This window comes from Cynocephalus volans, chromosome 3 (genome assembly GCF_027409185.1).
Source record: "Cynocephalus volans isolate mCynVol1 chromosome 3, mCynVol1.pri, whole genome shotgun sequence".
NCBI classification, from domain to species: Eukaryota; Metazoa; Chordata; class Mammalia; order Dermoptera; family Cynocephalidae; genus Cynocephalus; species Cynocephalus volans.
In genome coordinates this window covers 150,088,729-150,114,601 of record NC_084462.1, presented here as the reverse complement: position 1 = coordinate 150,114,601, position 25,873 = coordinate 150,088,729, and the positions used below count along the sequence as shown (strand labels likewise).

General features: G+C 43.9%; 1 protein-coding gene across 9 annotated transcripts in view; it reads right to left on the bottom strand.

Annotated features, from left to right (window-relative positions):
* The window catches only part of RAD51B (RAD51 paralog B), a 632,106-nt gene that overhangs the window by 18,823 nt on the left and 587,410 nt on the right, over window positions 1-25,873 (bottom strand). For 2 of the 9 annotated variants that reach the window (XM_063089291.1, XM_063089295.1), the window contains one exon: window positions 16,073-17,279. The exons of 6 other annotated variants lie outside the window; for them this stretch is intronic. In XM_063089291.1, the coding sequence (XP_062945361.1) occupies window positions 17,263-17,279 (17 nt within the window). In that variant the 3' untranslated portion in view covers window positions 16,073-17,262. Of the gene's footprint in view, window positions 1-8,950; window positions 9,021-16,072; window positions 17,280-25,873 lie in introns of those variants that run through there. One more of the 9 variants, XM_063089294.1, reaches the window with a different exon arrangement.

Below are 25,873 nucleotides of genomic sequence, written 5' to 3'. Positions count from 1 at the left end.
GCATTGGATTATGACTAAAAAGTCAAGACAAGAGCTCTCACCTGTGGCTGGTGAGGAGGCTCCCTCCTCCATGATGACATCACTGGTTCTCCTCCTGGCCCTAAGAAGGGAGCATGATCCATTGCCCTCAAAGGAAAATCTGGCTCGTCACTCTTTATTGATTGACAAGTAGTGAAGACAAGTTCTTTCAACCTCCCCGTGTAAAGCCGGCACCCCTTACATCCAGCAGCTCACATCAGTGCTGGGTCCTGGGGCCTCCTGTTCTTAGCTGGATGCATTGGTATTTCAGAACCCATTTTCCCCCTTAGGCTTATTAGCGAACCTTGAAGACTCACGGTGTGGCAAGTGTCCTTCCTGCGAAGCTCCACAGGAAGCGGTAATTCTCTTGGTGCACAAACCCTTCGCCTTCTCCCCTTCCCCTTGCCCCCCTCCTGAGGCCTTACACTCACAGAAAACATCCTGCTGACCCGACTCCTCTTTTCTCAAAGCCCTCCTGTGGCCTTGCTCCCAGACCCCGCTTGTCTATTTCTTCCTTCAACCCCTTACTCAACCATAAAGATCCATGTCTAATAGAAAGGACATTCTCCCAAGGGTTTCCAGGCCCCTGTCAGGAAGGCCTGCCCCCCCTACCCAAATTGCTGATACTTCAGCTACCAGACTGTGAGGGAAGGAGATTATACAACAATAGTATTTTTTATTCTTCCGATCTAATAATACTTAGATACAAATTTAACACACATCTCAGCTCTTTCTATGTGGTTTCAAAAAAGAAGCCAGTTTTCTGTCCTTTCCCTCTCCTAAGTGTATAACCCATGGGGCTCTAGTGGTGGTTTTGCTTTTCTCCTCAACAGCTACTATTAATAATTTTGTGTTTGTAGCTTTCGTTTTAAAGGTGTTCCTCCTATTTTTGGCTTACAGATATTAACAAGAGCATGTGTAGAGTTTAGTCTTCACAAGTTTGGGAGCTCTGAACACTGGATCATAGACTAACAAAGTCCCCCATGTTAACTGGAACCTGGCTAACAGCGGGAAAGTCCCCATGACCTTAGAGCCCTGAGAACAGTGGAGTAGTGGAGACTAACTGGAAAGAAGTGAAAGTAAGACGCAGTAGACAACGAAACCTCCAGCCTGTCCCTTGCTTAGCTAAGGGTAACATGGCAGGGAGCTGGGTGAAGTCTACTACTTCCCTACTCCATCCTTCAGCTTGGCTGAAGCCTCCACTTTCTTCGCTTTCTCTGTCCACCTGCTTGTGTAAAATTTGTGTTTTTACATATAGACCATGAATTCTGTGCACACAGAACACAGCCCTTTATAAAAACCTTGTGCCACTTTAGAATGTAATTGGCAGAACAGTAAGAGCTGACCGGTGCTCACACATTGCTGGTGAGAGAGTAAAATTGTTCAGCTACTGTGGAAGACAGTATGGCAGTTCCTCAAACAGTTAAACATGGAATCACCACGTAACCTAGTACATCCACTCCTAGGTACATACTCCAAAGAATTGAAAACAGGTATTCAAATAAATACCTGTACATGCAAGTTCATAGCAGCACTATTCACAATAGCCAACAGGTAGAAACAGCTCAAATGTTCATTGACAGATGAATGAATAAACAAAATGCAGTATATCCTTAGAATGGGATATTATTCAGCCATAACGAGGAATAAAGTACTGATACATGCTACAATGTGGATTAACCTTGAAAACATGCTAGTGAAAAAAGCCAGACACAAAAGGTCACATAGCGTATGATTCCATTTACATGCAATATCCAGAATAGGTAAATCCATAGAGACAAAGCATACTGGAGGTTTCCAGGAGCTGGGAGGAGGGGAAAATGGGGAGCAGTTGCCTAATGGGTATGGGGTTTCCTTCTGGGGTAATGAAAACGTATCAGAACTAGAGGTGGTGGTTGCACAATGTTGTTGAATGTATTAATTGCTACTGTATTGTTCGCTTTAAGATGGTTAGTTTCATTTTATGTAAATATTACCTCAATAAAAATAAAAAATGTTAAAAAAAAAGAGTTAAAAATACATATGTGACCTGTGTATTCTGCACACACAACCCAATGCCTGCTGTCATTTCTTTTTTCTATTTCACATTTCCTTCCTGGGCAGCCCTGTGTACCCATTTTCAGTGACATGGTGCCAAATCAGCTTATGTGCAGATTACTGTCGGGCTTGTTCTTGATCCCACTTCTGAGACATATCCTCTAAAATTCCATGACTAAAGCTGAGTCTACACAGTAGCAACCAAAAGTCTTAGCAAAGAATAATGGGTGTGGTGAGAACACCTTAATAGCCAAACTGTTGTTTCCCAATGTTTTGTTTCTGCAGCAGTAAAGCGGATTTTCTAGGAAGTTGAACAGGTTTGCATATTTCTGTCCTTAAGAATTTCTATAAGCTGCAAGAAGAACCCAAGTGGCAAGACGCCTAGAAAAAGATGTTCAAGGCCTGCATAAAGCCCACTGAGGGCTCTATTTGAAGCTCTTGTTTACCAAAGTTACGGGGGAAGAGAGTTCATGCTCCCTGTCTATTTATTCCAACCTCATTTGAGTTTACAGAGACCTTTAAGTTTTGTGTTTCCAGAAAAGAGAAGATCTGGGATCTCAAAGAGAAAAGTGAGGACATGATGACTGCCCCATGTAAACTGGGGCAAAGAGTTGCAGTCTGTTGACTGAACTCATTCACTCGCTCACTTAACATGGGCTTGCCATGTGCCAGCAGGCAAGGGGCCAGGCCACTGGCTACAGAAGTCCCAGTCCCTGCTCAGTTGTATGAGTTCACTGAGAAAGCCAGGTGAGTACCCTGGGAGCATTACATACTGCAAGTGCTCCGACAGCAGCATCAGGTCGTGGGACCACCAAGGAATCCCTACCTGGGGCATTGGGACAGGCCTCCCAGAGTTGGTGACATTTGAGCCCAGGTGAAAGAAGACAAAGACAAGGGACAAGCATTGCATGCCAGTAAGCACAGCATCCACATTGGCCCAGAGGCATGAAAACAGGTGGCATATCTGGGGAATATTGCAGCAGAGAAGAGAGGAGGCTGTAAGGGCCAGGCTGGGAAGGGCCTTACACTTGACCCAATTCTTTCTGCTGACTTTTTCCTTTTCATAAAAACAACAGCCAAATATCATAAGTCATTTCCTTTAATCCTCTCAATCGCCCCTTTTTACAGATGAAGACAGTGAGGTTCAAAAAGATTAAGCATTACCCCAAAGAGGGATGCACACCTCACTGGAACATGTAAGGAAATGCCTGTGAATGAGTGGTTACTGACAGGGGAAGCTAGCATGAAAGGATGGGACCAAGGAGGACACAGGAGGCTTTAACTGCATTGGCAATATATCATTTCTTAAGCCAGGTGTGGACACATGGTTGCTCTTTATGCCTTTTTTGTGTGTGGAATTTTCATAAGGACTCTTTAAGCCAGTGGGCTAGTGCAGCAGAGTAGCATTTCTACTGGAAAGGAGGCAGTGTGTCGAGGCTGAGGGCTGCCCTTTAATGCTATAATGCCTGCTGAGCTTTTCACTGTGGTGGGGGTGGGGGAGAGTAGGTCACTATTTATTCCACTTTGTCACGGCTTTGGAGTCTACAGAAAAAGCAGGACAGTAACCATTTCTGCCAAGGGTTACTGGAACTGAATATTTCCCATCTAGGGATATATGAAAAGACTGAGTCTAAGCCCCACTTTATGTCTTCAGGGACGGCTTATGTGTGGCTGGAAGAACTATGGTATTCTGAGTTCCCTTTCAAGTGAATTTCCCTTCAATTACACTGTTTGCTTTTTCTGCCAGAGCATCCTGCCTCCTCCAGCACAGCCCCAAAGAGGAGATCCAGCCCCCTGCCTTCCTGGCGTGCAAAGGTTGAAACAAGAGCCCTCTGCCATCGGACATCCTTACCATTTCCAGCTATTCAGTGTAATCAGGTGTGCCAGGATCTGATTTCAAAGCCAAAAGCAAAGGGACTCAGAGGAATCCTCTCTCCCTGTTGCTCCAGTGGAAGACAAAGGGGTCTGAACAAACAGGATGCACTGAGCTTCAGAGAGCACTCCCCAGCAAGATGGGCGGGCAGGATGCAGGGCTGGAATGGATGGTCTGTGAGTTTGGGTGTTGGCATGTGTGGTGATCATGCCCAAGAGAAACAAGGAGCAGGGCAAGAAGAATAGACACAGTGATTCATCTGACAGCCTCTCTGGATGGTTCTTGATAGACAGCCATGTTCTTTATAGCCACATTCTTCCAGGGTCCAGGGAGTTTATATAATCCTTGCCCTACTAGAAAATCCTGGCTCTGGTCATGCAGCTTGCAAGGAATTCAATACTTCTAGAAATCAGAGAGAACCCACTATGCATTGTAGGGCAGATGAGTGGTACTCAGGGATGTACAAGCAAGTCACTACTGATGTGGGGTCGAGGTGAAGAAGACTCACCGGTTGCAGACCAATGTTTGGTTCCCGATGAATCCATTTATTTCTGTCCCTATTTCTATCTCTTATCCCAGATTCTGGTTGTTGGGATTGGGAACCTACATTTAGTAAACCCTCCCAATTGTTAACTGGAAAAAAACTTAAAAGTCATTCCAGATAACAGGGCCCTTCTTAGAAGGATATGGGCCCAGGGAGAATTTCAGTATTTCCTTCTCTCCTTTCCACTGCCCCCATTTCTATATGGGAGAAATCAGAGATGAAAGTAAATGTTCACCAAGACAACTTGAACAAACAAGGCTCATTGAAGGCAACACAGATAGGAAGCAGCTCACACTGGGAGGGGCGGAGCCTATGCGGCATACTGACCCCTCACTGATGGCAGAACTTAGTGGTGCAGATGCTCCTTGACTTATGATGGGGTTACATCCCAATAAACCCATCGTTAAGTTGAAAATATTAAGTCAAAAAAGCATTTAATAAACCTAACCTACCAAACATGATAGCTTAGCCTAGCCTACCTTAAACATGCTCAGAACACTTATATCGGCCTATAGTTTGGCAAAATCATCTTACACAAAGCCTATTTTATAATAAAGTGTTGAATAGTTCATGTAATTTATGGAATACTGTACTGGGCCATGGTTTCTACTGAATTTGTATCACTTCCACACCACTGTGAAGTCAAAAAATCATAAGTCGAACCATCGTAAGTCAGGGACCGCCTATATTTGCCTCCAGTTCATCATCTTTCAGAGATATTTCCATTGGTGCTTTCAACCAGGGGTACTTGAAATACTGCCTATAGGCACCTCTGGCTGTTCCAGTGACTGGGGGATGCTCCTGGCATTTTCTGGATGAGGCTAGAAGGTCCTCCAGTACATAAGACCCCCAGCTTTTTGCAAATAGAGCAATACTGGTAGAATCAGTTGTTTCTGACACTCAGTTGAATCTCAGCATCTCTAATCTGGAATCTTTGAACATAAAAACGCCAGGAAGAGTCTCTGAGGAGAATCAATTCTAAAAGCCAATGTTGATTCTAGATGAAGTAAAAAAGCACAGAGAAATGAAAACCATCTATAGTTCATCATTTCCTCTAAAGAAAATTCTGAAACAAATTCAAAAGTTCCCAAGAGAAAATTGAACCCGGCATAAAGCATCAGAAGATTTATGGAGATGTTTTCTCCCTGGGCTAGAGTTGTCAGCTTCCATAAAATAGGTCTGGGGCATATATTAGGTTGTTTTGTCCCTATACAGTGTAAATAGCTGGCATGCCACACTTCAGCAATGGCTGAGAAATAAAATCCCAGCTAACAGTGGGCATATGGAAAGCACAAAGAATGTGCTAGTTATAAATGATTTCTATCTATGTCAACTGGCAACATAGATAAGGGCTTTTCCTTAAATGGCCAGAGTGGAAACTAAGTATGAGGTCCTCAGGGGAATTCTAGCTACAATAAATAGGCTTACTAGGGATGTTTTTGTTTTTTGATTTTTGTAGGGGTCAGGGAGAAACCAGCAGATAACATCCACCTCCTTCTTACAAGGGGGACTTGATAAACCCATCATTGTACTCATAAGCAAATGTCATTAACGAAGAATTTGAATTCTAGGGAGATTTTGAGCACAAAGCTGCAATGTCTTTCAGAATTTGATTTATGATTCAAGATGAACTGCTGCTAACTCTGGGGTTATCCAGCCAGGGAGGGTGGGAAAGGCAGGCCCATTAATCAAAAGGTGGCAGGTGACCCCTCCAGGTGGGCCACCTGCACAAAGGGAGAAAGTGAGTCCAGGTGGAGAAAGACATACTACTCCCTCATTTCCTGGTGCAGCCAGGACACAGGTCTGCTTGAGGGCAGCTCGGAGGGATAATGTAACCTGCATTCTCTCTCAGAACCAGAGTGACTGGGGCTTGTCTGAGAGGAATTTAAATCCTGGCTCTGCCACTCACTAGCTGGGTGACATTAAGCATACTATCTAAACCTGAACCTTGGACCCTTTCAAGATGGGGATAATAATACCTGCCTCACAGGGTTGTTAGGGAAATAAGTGAGCATTTACTGAGCACCAATCTGTGCCAGCCCTGGTATGAGGTACTGGAGAGATGATGGTGAAACATCTGACAGTTTCATGAGATCACTTACGTAGGGCGCCAGGCACCAACACTGCCTAGCATATAGTAGATGCTCAACACATGTTATTTCCCTTCCTACCTGTACCAACTAGGCACCTGCTCTGTGCAAACCATTGTGCCAGGCCTTCAGACCTGCCATTACACAGCACTCTTTAGCTTCAAAATTGGTTTCACACATGAGAACAAATGCCTGCAGTTTTCTCACTCGCTCATTGAAGCCAGAGTTATTCCACGGAAAGCCTGCAGGGATGGTGGGAGGGATTTTGAACTCATACTTCCCTTCAACTGGAGCAGCCCTTCTTTTACTGGTTTTATATCCTGGACCACTCAGAAAGATCCAGTGTATTTATTGAGCGTCATTAATGTGCCTGACACTACTCTAGGTGCTTAGGACACATCAGTGAACAAATCAAAGATGCCTGCCCGCCAGTGTTTATATTGCAGCAGGAAGACACACAATGAGCAGTCAACACAGCGAGCTATTTATTATGTCATATGGCCATAGTGCTTATCACATCATCCTGCTCAAAGGAGAGCAGGATGGGGGTAAGGACAGTGGGCTGCAATATTAAATAGGATAGGACTCATGGGGAAGGTGATATTTTAGCAAAAACTTAGAAGTGAGAGAATCATAGCAATATCTGGGGGAAGGAAGGAGGGAGTTGGTTACGGGACTTGCTGGGGGAAAAGAATTCCAGCAACGTTTTCAGAAGTGCAAAGGCCCTGAGGGGCAGGAGTGCCTGGCAATGGGGAGAAGGGCTGGGAGACTGGGTGGCTGCAGCAGGTGAGCGAGCAGGAGGTGAGGGGAGCAGTAAGAGGGTGATTGATGGGGAAGCAGGTGCTGCCAGGCACGTGGGGCTTTATAGGCCAGTGGAAGGATTTTGCTTTCAGTCTGAGTGAAAAGACAGTAGCTTCAGAGTTGTGAGCAGAGGAATGGTGTGACCTAATCTACGTCTTAAAGCCAGAGAAAGGATCATTGCAGTAACCCAGCCTCAGACCTTCAGTGAAGGTTGGAAAACCATCCATTTATCTACACCGCCATCCACACAGGCCCCTTGGCATGAAGATTAGGCGGATTATTTCTATTCCCATTTTATACATTGCAAAATTGTGACTTGGGGAGGTTACAGTCGTTCTTTGAGGACCCAGAGGTGGAAGGTGGAGGACTGGGGATTGAATTCTTGCGGTCCCCCCTCCCCAGCTTGTCTAGGATGGGTTCCTGGACACTAGGAGCTGTCTGCTCCACAGTGTCCGTGTGTCCTCAAGGATTGTTTTGGTGTAGAGAAAAGACCATCTGAGACTACTTTGGATTTTGAAATTAATATTTTACTTATCAAAGTTACACATTGAAAAAACCCAGTTTTTCCTTAGGCTTTAAAGATCACATTGTAAATCTTATTATATTCTAGTTATAAATCATAGATGGTCAATGAAAGTTTGTGGATGATGCCCTTGCATTTCAAAAGATCTTTTCTTGCCTTATGCCTCAGCAATGAACCCAGCACATTCCACCCAGTACATCGCACACCACATATCCCATAGTCAATCACACCCAAAAGGGTGCTGGGGGCCTGGGTGGAGATGCCACTTGGCCAGATGCTGTCTGATGATCAGGGCTATGGCTACAGGCCCCAGGGTCTGCTGGTGGGGGTGGGGTTGGGGTGTCTCTGGCAGGCGTTGGGCCACTAGGCAGAGTGTTACGGGTAAGGAGATTCAAGAGGCACCTGAATGAAGGAAGAAAGGGAACATTGTCCCTTTCCTTATTCTCTACCTCTCTTTTTATCCTTACTCTGAAGAAAAATTTGCAACTGCAAAGTTGCAGGCTGGTTTTGCTTCTACCGTGTTGATTGGCAGAGGCTCAAGGGACAGTTCTGCCTTTACCTAACCCCTGCCGTCTCCCCGTGGCCTCCCCACACTACCCTGTTTCCCTGTGCTGTCCTTCCTGGGCCTTCCTCCCCTCCCCTGCCTTCTTTTGGCCGTGGGAGCTCTCCACCCTCCCCCTGCCCATGGTCTCTCTCCGTACCCCACACTCTTTGTGGCTGAATTCAAGGTTCTCAATACAATAAAGCTTTGATGATTTGCCCCGCTTGAGAAGGAATGTCAGCTTAAATTAATGAGGAGTCTGAATAATAGAACTTTAAAGCAAAGTTTAGTTGCTTTCACCTTGTAAGTCATCCTTTCGAGGGAGATGTGTTAGCATTTAAATGCAGTAATACTTGATATTGAGAAAGAGGCAATGTGTCTTACAGAATCTTTTTGATAATTTACCAGAAAGAAACCATTTATAATTTGCATATATTTTATTTTAATCAGAGTGTTTCTGCTCCTAAAACCTTTCATTTTTAGTAACCTACATTTCTTTTTGTCACCATGATTTTTACCAGGCTTCTTACAGATCCACCAGTTCCAACTCCTTAGTTCTTCATCACAGAGGGATTTCCACATCGAAAGCCTCTCTAAAATATTAAATTTTCAATTACATGAGTAATACATGAATCATTTTCTTTGCAAAAAATTAAAACCTTAAAAATAACAATAATTTGAAATCTTAAAAGTAGTAAAATCATTTCTATTATCCCATTTATACCACTTTACTTAAGATCGTAACAATGTATTGTCTATGACAAACTCTGCTGCACAAAAATCCCTTCTTGGGGGGTTCCTTTCCACAAGTAGTGGCTGAGGTGGTTAAAGCTCTCAGCTCTCCCACTCAGTACCACTGTGCTCAATTCACCCCACTTCCTGACCACATCTCTGCCATATTCCCTTCCCACATATCTGCCAGGAAAACTCACCAAGTGAAGCACTTATGGTAAAATGTTAACAATTATTAAATCTAGACAAGGATGTTTCAGTGTTCAGTGTGCTATTTTCTCTACTTTTCTGAATGTTTAAAACTTTCATAAGAAAAAGAAGAAAAAAAAAAAAGACTCACCAAGTTCTAAGAAAACAAAACAGGCAATGGCCCTCTGAAGAAAAAAGGACCAGTTCTCGTTAGTACTCTCCTGCTCTTCCTAGGGATTCCCACTCCAGCACTGGGGACGGCTCTGCTTCATTTACAGGGAAGGTGACAAAAGTAATGCCTGGTGTATTTCATAGCAATGTGCACATTTATTCAAGGTTTTTCATACATATTCTTCTTTTACCCTCACAACAATCCTTTGGGGGATAGGAAAGTCAAGTGTTGTCCCCATTTTACAGATGAGGAAACTGAGAGGTTTTGTGATGCTAATGACACCAGCTTACAATTACTGCTTTCTTACTAGGCAGGAGGCATTGTTCTAGGGACCTACATATATTAATTAATTTCATCCTTCCAACAACCCTGTGTGTTATGTACGTAACTGCACAAGACTACAAAGCTAGTATTTCTCCCACTCAAATTAGAAGAGCAGCATCAGAGGATGGGAGATGATCTGTTGAGGAAAATAGTTATGGCAGGTATTATGGACGGAACCGTATCCCCTTGAAATTCATATGTTGAAGCACTAACCCCCAATATAACTGTATCTGAAGTTTGGGCCTTTAACAGGAAGTAAATAAGGTCAAATGAGGTCATAAGGGTGGGGTCCTAATTCCATAGGACTGGTGTCCTTATAAGAAGGGGAAGAGACATTAAAAGCCATGTGAGGACACAGAGAGAAGGTGGCCATCAGCGAGCCAAGGAGAGAGGCCTTAGAAGAAACCAAACCTGTTGGCACCTTGATCTTGTACTTCCAGCCTCCAGAACCGTGAGAAAATACATTTCTGTTGTTTAAGCCACACAATCTGTGGTATTCTGTTATGGCAGCCTGAGCAGACTGATACATCAGGGAACTATTTTCCATGTGCCCTCTGCCCATCTTTTCCATCTACCTCCCCTTTTCCCTGTACAGGAAATAATCTAACACCCAAAGCCATCTGGGTTGGCTACTAAGAGAAGTTGTCAGTAATTGCTGTTAAGAAGATCTATGATTTCTCTAGTGGTGTGAACACCATGATCAGGATGGGCTGTGGGGGTGGGGAAAGGGCCTGGAAGATACCACTAAAAGAATTCCACCAGTGAGAGGAACTCGGCCATTTTCCTGAACTCTGTGTGTCTGAAATGGGGAGATGTTGCTTAAAGTTTATAGCATCAGGAGACTTTGGAGCTGAGATGCAGGCATGGAAAATATTAGTAAAACTGAAGGTAGCTCAAGGAATAGAGAGCTATAGGTCCATCCATCTAGTTTGTTGGGTTTAGCAAGCTGTTTTTTTGGGGGTTTTTTTTGTCTTTTTCGTGACCGGCACTCAGCCAGTGAGCGCACCGGCCATTCCTATATAGGATCCGAACCTGTGGTGGGAGCGTCGCTGCGCTCCCAGCGCTGCACTCTCCCGAGTGCGCCACGGGCTCAGCCCTAGCAAGCTGTTTTTATCGGAGATTCTGAGTCCAGCTTAAACAGAGTGATGGTCAGAATAATGACTGCAAGATTTGCCTCATCTTAAGCCTTCCTATGGGTTTCCACCAGGTGTTCTAGTTAAAGAGGTTTATGTTATTGACACAAAGATAGGTGGTTGCTGATTAACCCCGGAGGGGCCTAGAGAGCTGGGAGAAAGCCAAACTGGCTTCTGCTTCATCTCTGCATCAACTTTCAAGCTGTTAGATTGGTAATGACTGTGGAGTTCGGATGACAGGGTTGGCGTGAGAGGCTGGACAAACCCCAGATGAGTTCTCGGGCCCCACAGCACAGCCAATGGCAATAGACTTCAATCTCAGATTCTAAATGAAGTGAGCAGGGATTGGGAAGCGATCCAGAGGTATTGACTCTAGAATCCCACAGCAGCAGATTTAGAAATAACATTAGAGTTACCTTCTCTGCCACCATCGGCTCCTAGAGAAATGTTGCGATTTTAGTAGATGAAAGTGTCAGTCACAGGGCAAAGTATGACCAATGATTTATCAATATTGACATACTCGGAGCTCAGGAAAGGGCAGGAAAACCCAGATGTTGAGATTTGCCTCTACTTCACTCCTAGCCTCATGTCCATGAAAAAGAATATGGAAATACTGAAATTTGAACACAGAGAGGTAGGTTGGGCTTTTAATCACATGATGAGGTATAAAGGCGATGGTATCTAAAGAATAAAGGCTAAAGCCTAGTATCACAATTCAATTTTCCCCTAGTCCTCTGGATGATGTGTGAATTCAGATGAAGCACAATTTCTCGGACTCAGTTGAAACAGAGTGAACCACACACGACTAGTCTTCCAAAAACATGATGAAGATTGGTGAGGAACTTCCAGTGAGGAGAGGTCTTAGGGATCAGTGAAGAGAGAGTCTCTTCCCGCTTGCTTGATCAGGTTCCTCATGGGAAGTTTTTCTTGCTTCTGCTGATGCTTGGTTTTGCGGAAAGGAAAATTGCTTTACCTGGGTCACACGGTGGGAACCAGGATTTTCTTTACCTAAAAGGTTTTATTTCCAGTCCTCCCTAATCTTCCTCACATTCTTAAATAAATAAATCTAAGGAGCTTTTCCTCCCTACTCACCGATCCTCTACCTCTGGGGACCTCGGCAGGGCGAGAAGTAGGATACTGGAGTCAGGGATCGGGGGATGAGCAGGGACAGGAGGAGGCCAGGTGTGCAGTGTGAAGGGGCGGAAGAAGCGAGAGAGAGAACAGGTGCCTCTGCTGCAGCCCAGTTAGGGTTCAGTGCTCCTCCCTGCCTCCCCCTTCCGGCCTCTCACGTAAACGGCCTCGCGCCCGCCTGCAGTGAGCCAGGCGGCCATGTTTGCAGCAGCTTCCTCAGCCCACAACTGATTGGCCAGCTAGCGACCAATTATGTTGTCTGAGACAAACCAATGAGCTGAGCCTCAGCCAATCAGATTCTCTCAGGAATTTTAACAAAGGAAAAAGCCAATGGGAACGGAAGTTGAAAGGCCGAGGAGGAGCGGGAGACACCAGGAGCAAACTGCAGTTTTGAGTGGGGGGAGCAGAGTGTGTGGGACGGTCTGCTGGAAGGCAGTAGCCTGCGGCAGGCATGCGGAGAGAAGCTGGCACCAGGATAGTGAATTCCCAGAGCCGCCTCCCGTCCTAAAGACGTTCCAGCTCCACGCCACCTGTATCCTTAACGACATCTGGCCGCCTTTTACCTGAGGGAATCACGACTCTTCTTTCCAACTATAACTAAGAGTTTTACAAGTTCTATGTAGGTACGTTGAAAACGGAATTATCTGAAGATACTTGCCTGGGGACAACGGTAGGCCGGCTCCCTTAGCAAACATGCCTACCACCATAGCTTACTTGGAGGCAGCTTTGTACTTGAGATTAGGTTTTAGCAGGAAATGGTGTGACCGGATTCCTCCCTTTGTTCTTATGATGTGAGGGGTAGGCCAAGACTGTGCTTGAGTCCTGAAGAAAGGAAGTCTTGGCATCTACAGAGAAGTGGTTTGGTCTGAGAAAGTCAAGTCCCTTTTAAGTTACTAAAATCCAGGTCCACAAATTTCTTTGAGGAAAGCTTTAAAACCGCGAATTTTTACCTGGTTAAAGGAACAAAGAGGTGTGAGGTATGGTGGCCATGTTGGTTCACCAACAAGATCTCATGAATTATTCTCAACTTTGATTTCAGGGCTCAGGAGTGCTAAACTGGAAGGAAAACCAAGACCAGCTCTTGTTAATATGAGACTTCATCTCTTATGGCCAGAGTCTCTTGGAAATGTCCCCTGGCAAGACTGCCATCAGCACTTGACTGAAAACACATGGAGGCAGACCACTCAGAGCAGGAATTCATTATTGGAAGAATAATAAGGGAAAGTTCTTTCTCTCTTCTGCAAGGAGAGCTGCTTTCTGGAAACATTGCAGGGCTGGGCTTAGAGGGGATTTGAATCATGTCTGGTAACAAGAAGAGGAATGGAACGGGAAGGGCACATTTCCAGAAGCCTTTTCATACAAAGCATGATGGTCCTGGGCAGCTAAAACTGTTGTTCCATCTTAAGTGTATTATTGAAATCAGGCCATGGCTCCCTTTAACCCATTATCCTTTCCCACGGTAATTAGTGTCTCATAGCTCTAAAGGAAAAGTACCCAGAGTTAACTGGTCTTTCCTGGCTACTTCTCTTTTTCAGAAAGGTCACCTGTGGACTAAAATGGGCTGCAAAACTATTTGGTCTCCCTTCCTCAACACTATCCCATAAATCTTGGATATATGGCAGGTTATCCAAGCAAAAGTTACATGGAGTCTTCAAAAAATTCATGGAAAAATTGTATTATCTTTCAATTCCATTTTTTCATGAACTTTTTGAAGTACCCTCATGTATATAAAGAGTGAATAAGAAAGAAGGAAACTATTTCCAGCCTACTGGGTATAGGAGTATGTAACAGACATTACAAGTGTTCGCTAATATCCAGTTCTCCTTTCTTCCTGAATGTATTTGTATTTTTCTTGCCTCCTTCAAGTTAGGAGTGGCTGTGTGACTGCTTGGCCATGAGTGTAGAGTGATGTGTGTCATTTCTTGGGTGAAGAACTTAATTGCCAGTGCTCAGTCTCTCTTTCTCAACCTCTTTCTGTCCCCCCCATCCCCCCACCCCCCCAGTCCATCTCTTCCCCCATTGTGGCAATTGTGGAAGTGCATGTTGATACTGAAGTGCAGTACTGAGTCACCACATGGAGGAGAGCTTTGTTTGGAGAGTGTCTCAGGCATGCATCAACTGTGTCTGAAGTCACTGAGATTTTGGAGGGTTGTTTGTTAGGCAGCAAAACCAACTCTGTCCTGACTTATACCCAGTGATTTACTGGTTTTCTCTCCTCCCAGATCTATTGGAGTTCTGGAAAATTTGTGCCCCATCTGAACCCTGTCCTCAGTGAAATTCAGAGAAGTAGGTGGTGGGTTTTTTTTTCACACTTAGGATATTCAGCTGAGAAATGTAATGGCTCCTTCCTACCTTCCATTTGAACAGAAGAGGCCTCTTTGGATTTTGGAGTGGAATAAAGTCCTTCCATAGCCACAGGACAAGTGATGGTAGCGATAATGAAACTAAAGCTTGGAAAAAATAACACTTCCAACTGGTTCTAAGACCACAGTTTTTAGGCCAGCATCAGCTATTTCACACTTCTTGCCTTCACCCACTTCTTCCCCATGACCTAATCCTTATCCTCCATTTCCAGAATTCTCAGTTAGCAATCCTGGCTTTGCTGGACAAACTTTTACAGTCCTATCTCCGAGTAGTAACTTTGCTTAGCTCAAAACATGCCACCTAAAAGACACTGAGCACAGAGTTCAGCATATTTGGGTTAATCCAGAAACGTTCTTCACTCTGTGGGCTGACAGCGTCCACACACTTCTGAATCTTCACCAGGACGGCACTGCCTCAACAGCATAGCTAGGAGTCTAACACAATCAGGGAGACAAAGTTGGACTTTGCCATACACACACACGTGTGTATATATATATACACACACACATACCTAAAAAAAAAAATCTCTGAATTATATTGTTAATTACTTTCTGTAAAAGTAATTAACAATACAAGATGCCTTCCTTGCATCTCATGGGTGGTACTAGTTTGGCAGATTTTCAGTGGACAGGAAAGAATACCACCTGTGTCTTCTTTCTTGTGAACATTCCCTGGGGGCAACTTTCCTGTGCATGTCTCCTAATCTTTAGTAATGGCGAAATGAGAAGAAGGCAGAGATGGAGCCTCTACTATATTCTCAGCATCACTGCCCAGGCCTTCTGCAGCCACTGCTCAGAGTGGAAGATCAAACCACCAGTACTGCTCCTAGTGATTTGTTTATTTGGAAAATATTCACTGAGTTCCTATACTACTATGCAAATAGTATTGTGCTGAGTACTTTAGTAAATTGAGGATGAATAAGGGAAGTTGTAATGGAGGTGAACAGAAACACTACATGGGCAAGGGGTGAGAGACAGGAGGGTGCAGGACTACACGGGTTCATATCCACATTCTGTCGTTTCCAGCAAGACTCTCTTGCACCAGTTCCTCTTCAGTAAAGGAGTATATGAAGTCCTATCTTATGAGATTGTTAGAAGGATTAGATAAGCTTCTGCATGTAAAGTGAATGTCAGACATGCAGCAAGTGCTCAGTATGCAATAGGTCCTGTCCCAGCAGTGTGGTTTGCAGGAGAGTACTGTATGGATTTGTTAATTACTGTGGGTAGAGCACTGTCTTAGTGTTTAGTGGGGTCAAAAAAAAAGTAGTCGAGGAGGAAGCCATTTAGTCTTTGACATTTGCGATTGGGATATGTCTTCCTCTTAGTTTTTTCAGACACTTTTGAGTGACTCATTTTAATGTGTGAACCATTTGGCTTTTCTTTCTTAGTGGACAGTGAAAGTAAAGAGAGACCAAATAAAGAGTTACAGGGAACAAACAACATCTTTCCTAAGGTAGGGGAGACAGAGTGATATCTTTTCCTCACCTCTTGCAAGGTTTATGGCTGAGACCCCTGTAACAAAAGACAGATTAACAAGAAAAAGCATATATGTTTATTTACCTTTTTCTTCTTTTAAGCCAAAGGTACCTATTAAGTGACTCAAAACCAAAACCAATAAGCCTTTGATGACTTAACTATAGATGAAAGAGATGTCCTCAAGAGGGTACAAAAATAAGCAGCCTTCTGTTGGGCATTGATAGGAGACATGGAATGGGATAAGACGATTCTAGCCCCAAGGCATGTAAAATTGTGGAAGGGGGAGTACGTACAAAGTGATTTTACACAGGACAGCTTGGGGTCACTAACAACTTGGCTAAGAGGGGTCCCAAAGGCTGGGAAGATTGAATGTCTGACTTTGAAGGGGCTGAAGCCCCCAGACCTTGCATTAAACCCAGCCTGATACTTCAGTCAGAAGCTTCATGGCAGTAGGAGCAAGTAGGCTGGGTGTTCTACTGGAAACGACTAAATTATCCTATGGGTCACTAGTTGATTTATTTGCTAATTAACTGGCCCAGCTTTGGGCTTTAAATCTAAAGAAATCATTTCATCCTTGATTGAATACTGCATGAATCTCACTCTTTGTTCTGCAGGGCTATACACAATATACCAGTGAAACTTGGATTTACACTACAATAGTTATGCCACTAATGACCTTCCAAATGCCACTAATACCATACATGCTCCGCTTCTCAGTTGGATCTGAACCTGTCAGTGAATTCTGAGGCCATCGACCTCCCTCTGACACAAGAGCAGACCCCCACGTCCATGCCCACCCGGGTCTCCTCCTGTCATTCCATGATTTCATTTCTGAATCAGTTACTCTTTGGAGATCCCGATTCCTTTACACCTACTCTTTTTATTTGGTGGACAATACTTTATTCGGAAATGTTCCCTCTTGTAATCACAAATCTTATTAGTCATCCTCCTCCTCTCCCCAGGGGGATTGTGGGCTTTAATTAATTAATGTGGTTAAACCGCTTTGTGGTGCCTGGTTGAAAGGTGCTATATAAGTGCAAATTATTATTGTTATGGCTGTTGACATCCCATGGAGGCAAAGCCCTCAGCCCTACACATCTAGAGACCCGAACAATGGCTTCTTCATCTTTACCTTCCCTGCTAGGTCTGAAATCACTGGCTCAATGGTCTATGAGTAAATCTGTTACCATCTCAACAGCAATCAACTAATTAATCCCCATTATGTTGGCTTCCGTTTCCTTCTTCCAAGCAGCACAGTCCTGTTTCATTTCACGAATCACGCCCTCATCAGCTCTAGACAAAGGTCACAGTATACCTATGGCCTCTGTTGGCCTAAAAGAAAAAAGAAAGAGGGCAAGAAAGTTTGAAAAAAATGTTGTCATGAAACACACTAACTTCCCACCAGCAACCTAAATAAAACTTTCCCTACAGCAGCAATCCTCCGTACCTGTTACCCACAAAGCCAGTAACTGCCTTGCAAACCAGAGACACTGGAAACACCGTACAGGCATGGGTTAAGGTCCCACAGCCCTGGATAGACTGCCCAAAGCTATAGACAAAAGGGGAGTCTATCTGCACTGGGTAGGAAGAGGTCATACAAAGAAGTGGGAGCTCCTCTTCAGCTTTCTCAACTGCCCCCAAGTTTCCCCTGAGAAAGCCAGCTGCCATCTGTATGTAGCCAGGAAGCCCTCACAAAGGCAGGGACTATGATTTAGAAGATGTTTTGTGCTACACCTAGCACACCACAGCCCTTAACAAATGCCCAATACTTCTACTATGATGATAACCATTGAAAGCAGCCCTGTGGGGGAGACTTGGCCTCTCATAGGGACGCTGCTGACCAAAACACTCCTTACAAGGTTGTGCCTCAGACCCTTTGTTAGAGTGGATGTGGGCAAGCCTCAGGGGGTCATGTCTTCATCTGCCTTCATTTATCCTCCCTATTGAAGGGCTCCTTCAGGACACTGGTCAGTCTCTGTGGGAAATGATTTGGAGAGCAACAAAAGAACTTGGGCCCTTTGGGGAGTCTTCAGAATTCAGTAAACATCTGGACATGGAAGGCCAGGTTCTCAAGCAGTCTAGCTGGGGAGATGTCAAAAGAGAGAAAGAGCTGTGTATGCAATGCAAGCTCTTGGTTCTGTGGCGACATTTGTTGTAGAAAGACACAGACGCCCCAGTAGGTAGATAGGAAGATTTTTCAAAAGCTCCTCTATTTGTCAGTTTTTGTGAGCGCAGTTCATTGTTTGTCAGTTTTCGTGGCCTGTATGAGGAAACAGAAGTTTCGCATGGCTAGCGAGCAGCATGTGATGGATGTTCTGATTCTATATGTGCTATGAATAACCCAGGGTTGCATAAGCCTGCCCCAGTAGTTGTTGTTAAGCATTTCTGTTATCCTTGAGGTTTGTAAAGCACTTACTAGTCAAGGTGAATTATTGGATTCTCATCATGAGCACATTTTAATTGACCAAGAAAAAAAAAAAAGCACTAAGAGGCTAAGTGATTTACACTTCAACATGCGGTGAAATTCAGGATCTGAACTCTTGACTCTCAACGTTCTCTTTATTGTTGAGTCAATCCATTTAGAACACATTAGTCAGCATGATTCAACATTCATCACTAATCAGCATTGGTGATGGAACTAATCAGCATTCCCTAGAGTCCCCAAATCTATTCTCAAACGGCAAAAGAAATTGGCCGCTGTCAAGAGACAATGGAATGCAGTTTTTTTAGTATTCAGGAACTGAAGTCCAGTTCAAGCCCCACATACTCTCAGGAACCTTCCTTAGTCGTCCTAGTTGGAATGAGTCTACCTCCTTTATACTTCCATATCCCATTGTTTGAACCTAGATAACAGTGTGCTTTTGATTAAACTTATTTAACCACATCTCCCCTAACTAGATTTTGAGCTACTAAAAGGGAGGGATCTTTTTTTTTTCCCAACCGTATATCCCCTGAGTCCTGAGCACCATGCTTTGCAAGCAGTAGATGCTCAACAAATACTTGCTGAACTGAACTCAGCGAAATGGACCTTAAGTCATATTCCAGAAAGAACACCAAGTCCTTTTGGAAGATATTTTCAAAGAAAATCAACAACCTGAATTGATTTAACATCTTTTTATATTATTACCTGGACATTTTCACAAATGCAAATTGTTAACTCTGCAAAGATAGCCAGATGGCTTCCAGATTCTAAAAGAGGAGTGTGGAACTGATTGAACTCTAGTCCAGGCCTTGGAATAAAGTTTTTCTTTATTACCTTATTAACATTCTGTTCCATGTTTTAAAAAAAAAAAAAAAGCAAAGATAGGAAAAAACATTTTGGAAAGAAAATGTGTTTGGCCAATGACTTTGGACCCAAGTTTATACTCTGCCTTGTGCCATAAGCACTAGTAGCTCTCATTCAAGTTTCCTCTTTGCATACTGTATAATTGTAAAACATTATAGGAAACATATAAGAACATATAGAAAAGTTCTTCCTTGAGGGAGATTCTGTTTTGAGAGAGGAAAACAAGATTTTGGGGTGCTGATCCTTGGTTGAATAACTGGTTGTGATACCCTACTCCTCTGCTCTAGACTCTGGAACCAAAGAGGGTCCTGATACCACTTTTAACACATATAAAATTTATGGTGCATTTCAAGAGTATAACTCTAATGTGCAACAAGCCTGGCCCTAAGGTCTGTACTACTGCACCCTGGGGCCTAATCTCTGCAATGGACTCCTCTGAAAGGGCTGTATCACCTAATATTCATTATCTCCTTTTCTCTCACAATAATAGAACTCCCCAAATTTAGCTAAGTGCATGGCCACCCAGATTAATGCCTACATTTTCAGCCTTTCTTGCCATATATCTATAAACTGGCCAACATGATATGAGCAGGAATGATGTGTGTAACTTCTGGTTAATACCCTTAAGGGACGGGGGATGCTTTCCCTCCTGCCACCATTTCTCTCTCTCACACAAATCCTCCTACCTGGATGGAGGACATGATGCTAGGCCATTCTGGACCATAACAATGGCAACATCTTAGGTGTGATGGAGTAACAAGCCAACAGCCTGGGTCCCTGGACAAACACTTGGAGCTGAGCTGCCATACTACCAGCTCTAGACTGCATTCCTCCGCAGCGCTATGTGAGAAAGCAGTAAACTCTATCTTGCCTGCCACTTGTTAATTTAGCCTGTGGTTTCACCCAGCCAAACTTATACCCGCCCCCAACACACACACACTCAGGGAGTTTTTTGAAGGATTGTTGCATCAGTGTGATTGATCCATTTTAACTTAGCATTTTAAGATTCAGCATTCAAGATGCAGGACAGAACCACAGTATCTCAACAGGGGCCAGAAAGCCTGAGAGGTAAGTTGCCCTAGGGCTGCCATGATGGAAGATGAGGGACCCAAACCTATTTCTGATTTTCTAAAATCTGAGGAGTCCAGGCTGAGTACTTGGAATGGGCTACAAACCGAATTTTGAGGCAGTGAACATCACTTCTCCTTTCTGGAACTCAGTTCTCTCACCTGAAAAGTAGGATGATGGACGAGACTAAAAGCTCTCTTCTGGGATGTGTATATAGTTAACTTAAGGAGGAGTGAAGTAATTTTTATCAGTTAATCATCTAAGTACATGCTTAAATCACACAACACTGCAGAAGATCCTTCTAGAGGCTGTGGAAAATTTAGACTTTAATGACAGGCATGCATGAAGAATGCATAAGAAGATCACCCATGGAAACATGACAACAAACATAATTACACACAGCTGCATAGAACTTGGTCCACTACCTCCAGAGGGAGTGTAAATTGGTAAACCTCTTTGGAAAGCAATTTGGGATTACATAGTAAAGATGAAAATGTGCATACCCTCTGACCAGTTATTCCATTCTTGACAAATACCTAGAGAAACTCTCCCACCTGCATACCAAGAGACATGTGCAGTGAAATTCTTTAAGTTACAAATAATCAAAATTTCCATAAATAGGGGATTGGATAACACGTGGTATATTCATACAATGGATATGGATACCTAAAATAAAGTGAAAGGACATGATCTATAGGTATTGTGGATATATCACCAAAACATAATGTTCAGTGACAAAAGCAAGTTGTGAAATATGTATGATAAACCATTTATGCAAATTTTAGGATGCTCTCAAAATAAATCATTATATGATGTGTGGATTTACATATATGTGGAAAAGTATTTAAGAATGGAGGAGAAGGATATATATCAAACCCTGGAAAGCTTTTACCTCTGTGGAGGAGTGTGGGGTGGGGAGGGAAGGGACTAGGAATAGGCACAAAGGAGTTTTGAACTTTGTCAAGTTTCATTCCTTCAATTAAAATAAAAAATCCCTTATACTCAATGTAAGAAAGTAAAAAAAGAAAAAATTTGAAACAAATGGGACAAAATTTTCATATTTGCTAATTCTGGGCGTTAGCTTCATGGGTTTTATTTTGTGTTTTTTTGTACTCTTCTGAATTAAAAATATTTTTCCACATTCATAACAGAATCTCTCTTTGAGGCTCAGAGCCAGAGGAAAAGAAGTGGACAAAGCAGAGGGCCAGTGCCGGAGGATGCCATGGAGGGAGGGATGCAAAGTGACTGCTAAAAGAGAAGAGCACTGGGCAGACGGGAGTCCCTCCTCATTCCTCCTGGTAAGCCCCACACCAAGAGGCAGGCAGAGCAGTGAAGGACAATGCGTTGGCCTGCACAAAATTTTTGAGGCTGCATTGGCACCTGGCAGGCGAGGACAATGTGACAGGCCCACTCTGCCCTCTTCTCTGTGACCTCTGGGAGAGGAGTTCACTCTCTTTGCTCCATTGAATCCCAGTGCTCTCTGCCCAGACTCCTACAAGAATGCCAGGCTGTGCCAGGTGTGTGGGTGGTATTTGACCATGCAGACACCTCTGTACCTGGATGGAAACAGATTGAGAATCTTTTGGGTCACTCTGTGCTCACCAGGCATAAAACATTTAGATGGGTTACTTATCCAAACAGAAATCTGATGAACTCAGATGGTGATATTTGGGGGGAAAGAATTTTTCAATAAATCTTCCAGTTGGCTCAGGGACTAAGAAAATGGGGTGGAAGAATTTAACCGAAGTCTGTGACAAGGGAACAAATAGAGGAGATTAATGCCTCTCCCGATCTACTTCAAAAGGCAATCAAACAAACCATTCTTGATTGTAAAAGCAAAGCAAGAAAGATGAAGCACATAGCTTTCCAACTCTTAAAAAAAACTCATTGTTTCTTTGTTTTCTGGTTTCTTGTGGGTCCCTATACTGTGGTTGAAGAAACAGGAAACTAGTTTCACTTCCAGCACCTTCCCTGGACCTATCTCAGGGTGACCTGGCCTCTGAGGTTTCCCAGCCCATCCGAAGGCTTATACTGCTCATTTAAACCTAAACTGATAGAGGTCAGCACCAGAATCCAAATTCAACCTGTCTTACCTGACCTTGATGTTGTAACAACAATATTAGAAACACTGTCTTACTGAGAAACTAAGCCATTCTTTGTCCTGTTCAAAACAACCTGGCTTTTGTTTTTCAAATGCTTCTTAGATTTCTGAGGAAAAAGAGAGTATACAGTAAAAGAGGGGCCTGGCTGAATACAGCTCTTCATTCTCCCAGACCAGCCCCTTATTTGGGATATACTTTACCAAGTCGACAGCACTTATTTCCATGAGCCCCAGGAAGACCAGGATGGCTCCGGGAGAGCTAGGCCCTGGGCTTTCTCTAGGCCTCCTGCAGCATCAGCAACACAGCCTGGCTGCTTTCAATTAGTCTTATTCCCAGCCTTGAATCCCAGCTGTGCTCTGGGTAGCACAACATGTGAGGCTTGCTGAGGAAACAAAGGACACGACCACAACAGATGTGGGTCAAGTAGGACTTCATTGTAAACTCCCTTCCCTTCTGCAGCCAGGTGCTTCTGTAGGCCCACCCCATTAAAGCAGATGCCCAAAGCCAACTCCTGCTTTTCCCTCTCCACAAGGTCCTGGCACTCACTCCGGGCTAGCCAAACCTCTAAGCTTTTCCCCTTGGTGGGCACTGGGACTTTCACAGTAAACTTTGGGGACAAAAGGAAAATGAATTCACGGGCTCCTTCCCCACCCCCATCTTTCCCACTTCAGTTGCACAAAGGGGCTGAACTCTCCCTCTGCCCAGGACCTGGCCCCTCTCAGAGTCCAAACTATCAGGAAGCTGGTGGCTGTGAGCTCCCTCTCCTTTTGGGGTCTAGGGCCCAGCCACAAGAGGCCAGCATCCCAGACAAATGCAGGATGGACAAAGAGGATGCAAACAGGATGGTATTACCATGTTAATGGCTTGAGTCCAGAGGCCTCCTGAAGATGCTGGGGGAGGGGGTGTCTTTCTTTTACTTTTTCTTTTCTTTTCTTTTTTTTTTTGCAAAAGGAGAATAGTTCCGCTTTCTATTTTACTACAACAATAGCATGGACCGGCTCCTTCAAATGTTTCAAAAAGCTGCCTGAGAAATCTCTGACCAGCCCTTCAGTCTCTCAAGCCTGCCGTTTTATTGTCCCTCCCATCCCAGTGAACAAAGGGGAGGGAAGAGTATAAGGACCGCAGTTGCTGACTGTTCTCAGCATCCTAATCCTTGAGAACCAGTGGAGGGAATGGCCCGTGGAGCCGGTAAATAGAATTTTGTCCTCACCTTTTATTCCCTCCCTCTGCTTGTGCACTCAGGAGTTCTTCAGGTATTATAAGACCTCCTGGTTAGCATGCTGGTAGGAAGCTTGGGGCTTGCTAAGGGATAAAAGGCTCCGAGAGATCATTCCCATATTCACTAAGAGCACCCACCCCCCACCCCAAAGGTAGCCTCTTGAGATCGTTCTTCCTACCTCTTCAGGCTGGCTCTGTCACAGACACTGAGTGTCAAGCCACAGTGGCTGGCAGCTTCTCCTATAGTTGGTAGCACAGGAGCTGCCCTCAGTCTCCCTGCCCCTCCCCTCTGTCTTTATACCCCTCAGACGTGGGTTGCATAGCCCACCCAGAGCTCCAGTTATCTACCTTCATGCCCACTCGGGCTATCATGCCAGAGCCACCTCTCACACAAGGAAAGCTTCTTGGCCTTGACTGCTGTTACCTTTCCAAATTTACCACCCAAGGATCAAGGATTTCTTTGCTTTAAACCTGGGGAACTGTGCAGGTGTCTTTTAGTTCAGTCATCTGGTAAGAATGGGGAAAAAATAAGCTTTTATGTTCCACTGTGTGAAAAATCTCAAAGTACAACTGTACTGAGCTACGTGAATAAAAGACATCATCTCCTAGGAGAATCAGATAAAGCTGAGGTGAGAAAGTCATTAGAGAACATCCAAGCTGGTGACAAATCCAAGTAAGAAAAACGTTTTACACTGAAACCCCCATACACTAACTCACAATGACACATACACAATCATACAACAAATATGTCATGAAATGATACAATATGTGTGATATAATCTGATAGTTTCTATTATCTATTTCTTTTTTCTTTCTTTCTCTATACCTCTCTTTCTTTCTAAATGTTGGTTGTGATTCATCATTTTCAATTCATGACCCCATGAATGCGTTGCAACCCAGTTTTCTTTTTCTTTTTTTTTTTCTTTTTTGGAGGCTGGCTGGTGTGGGGATCTGAACCTGTGACCTTAGTGTTATAAGGCTACATTCTAACCAACTGAGCTAACTGGCCAGCCCCGCAATCCAGTTTTTGAAGGCTTTAATCAAGGTTAACATTTTCATTTTCAGGCTGACAAAACTAGGGGCCTGGAGATTTTCTCAAGATCATACCAGAGCTGGAACTGAAATCCAAGGGTTCTTTCCAATAAAGGAGGTGTTGGGACTCAGAAAGTGATACGCAAAGCATGGCTCTTTGGCATGTGGAGTGTTTTGAACTAAAGGAGAACCAAAGTCTCTCTGAACTTGTCCTGCTTTCCTGCACCTCATCCCTCTTTCTACCCCAAAGCATGGGAGAGGCTTTCTCTGAATTTCCCTTGTCTGCCTTGAGACCCGATCCTCTAGAAAGAATTCAATTATACTGTTCCCCACCCTCTCCCCCAGGAATCCCATTAGCCAGGGAGATTGACTTATATCACAGGAAAGAAGAACTAAGATTAATACCATGCCCCGACAGACTTTGTCTGAGGCTATCACCTGCTCTTTGGGCCCATTCATTCTCTCCCTCAAATCATTTGCTCTCCCTTAAATTGCCTATGTCCCCCTTCCTCTCTCCCTTATAGAGTATATAAGCTTCTAAATTTCACTGGGTTGTTGGGTACTCCCTTTTCTTTCTCATGATGCCCCTGTGCATGTAATAAATTTGTAAACCTATACTCCTGTTAACTTGTCTACTGTCAGTTTATTTCATAGACTCAAAGGATCAAAACTTGAGAGGGTGAAGGGAAAGTTCCCTTTGCCCCTTCAGAGGGACCCCCTTATTGTTCTCCCAAAGTCTTTGGGAGCACATAGTAAGAGGGCAGGGAGTGCCAAAAGGTTTGTATTCAGTGGCATTGCTGACAGGAGCAGAAGGGTTCTACTGCTGCAAGAACCTCAGAGAGAGAAGTGTAGCCTGGGGCAGTGGGGTGGAGAAAACAACTTAGAAAGCAACCAGGTTGGGGTTCTGAGCTCTCACAGGCATTTTTATTTACTGGTTGGGTTTCCTGCATCATAAGACATTTTTCCTGAATTTTTCTCTTCCTTGGACATGCAACTCCAGGTCAACCTCCTTTAGTAATCTACTTTTGCCCCTGTTTTCCAAATTTTTCTAATAGTCATTACTTGCAGTTTTTCAGCCTCTATCAACTCATTGTATTTCCAGTCTCTACTTTCTCTAAACAACAACTTCTTCCCTGTCAAAATCATGTTCTTAGCAATGAGCATCAGAGAGGCAACTTAGTGAATCTTATTCCCACAAATATTATCCCAGAAGTTACCCA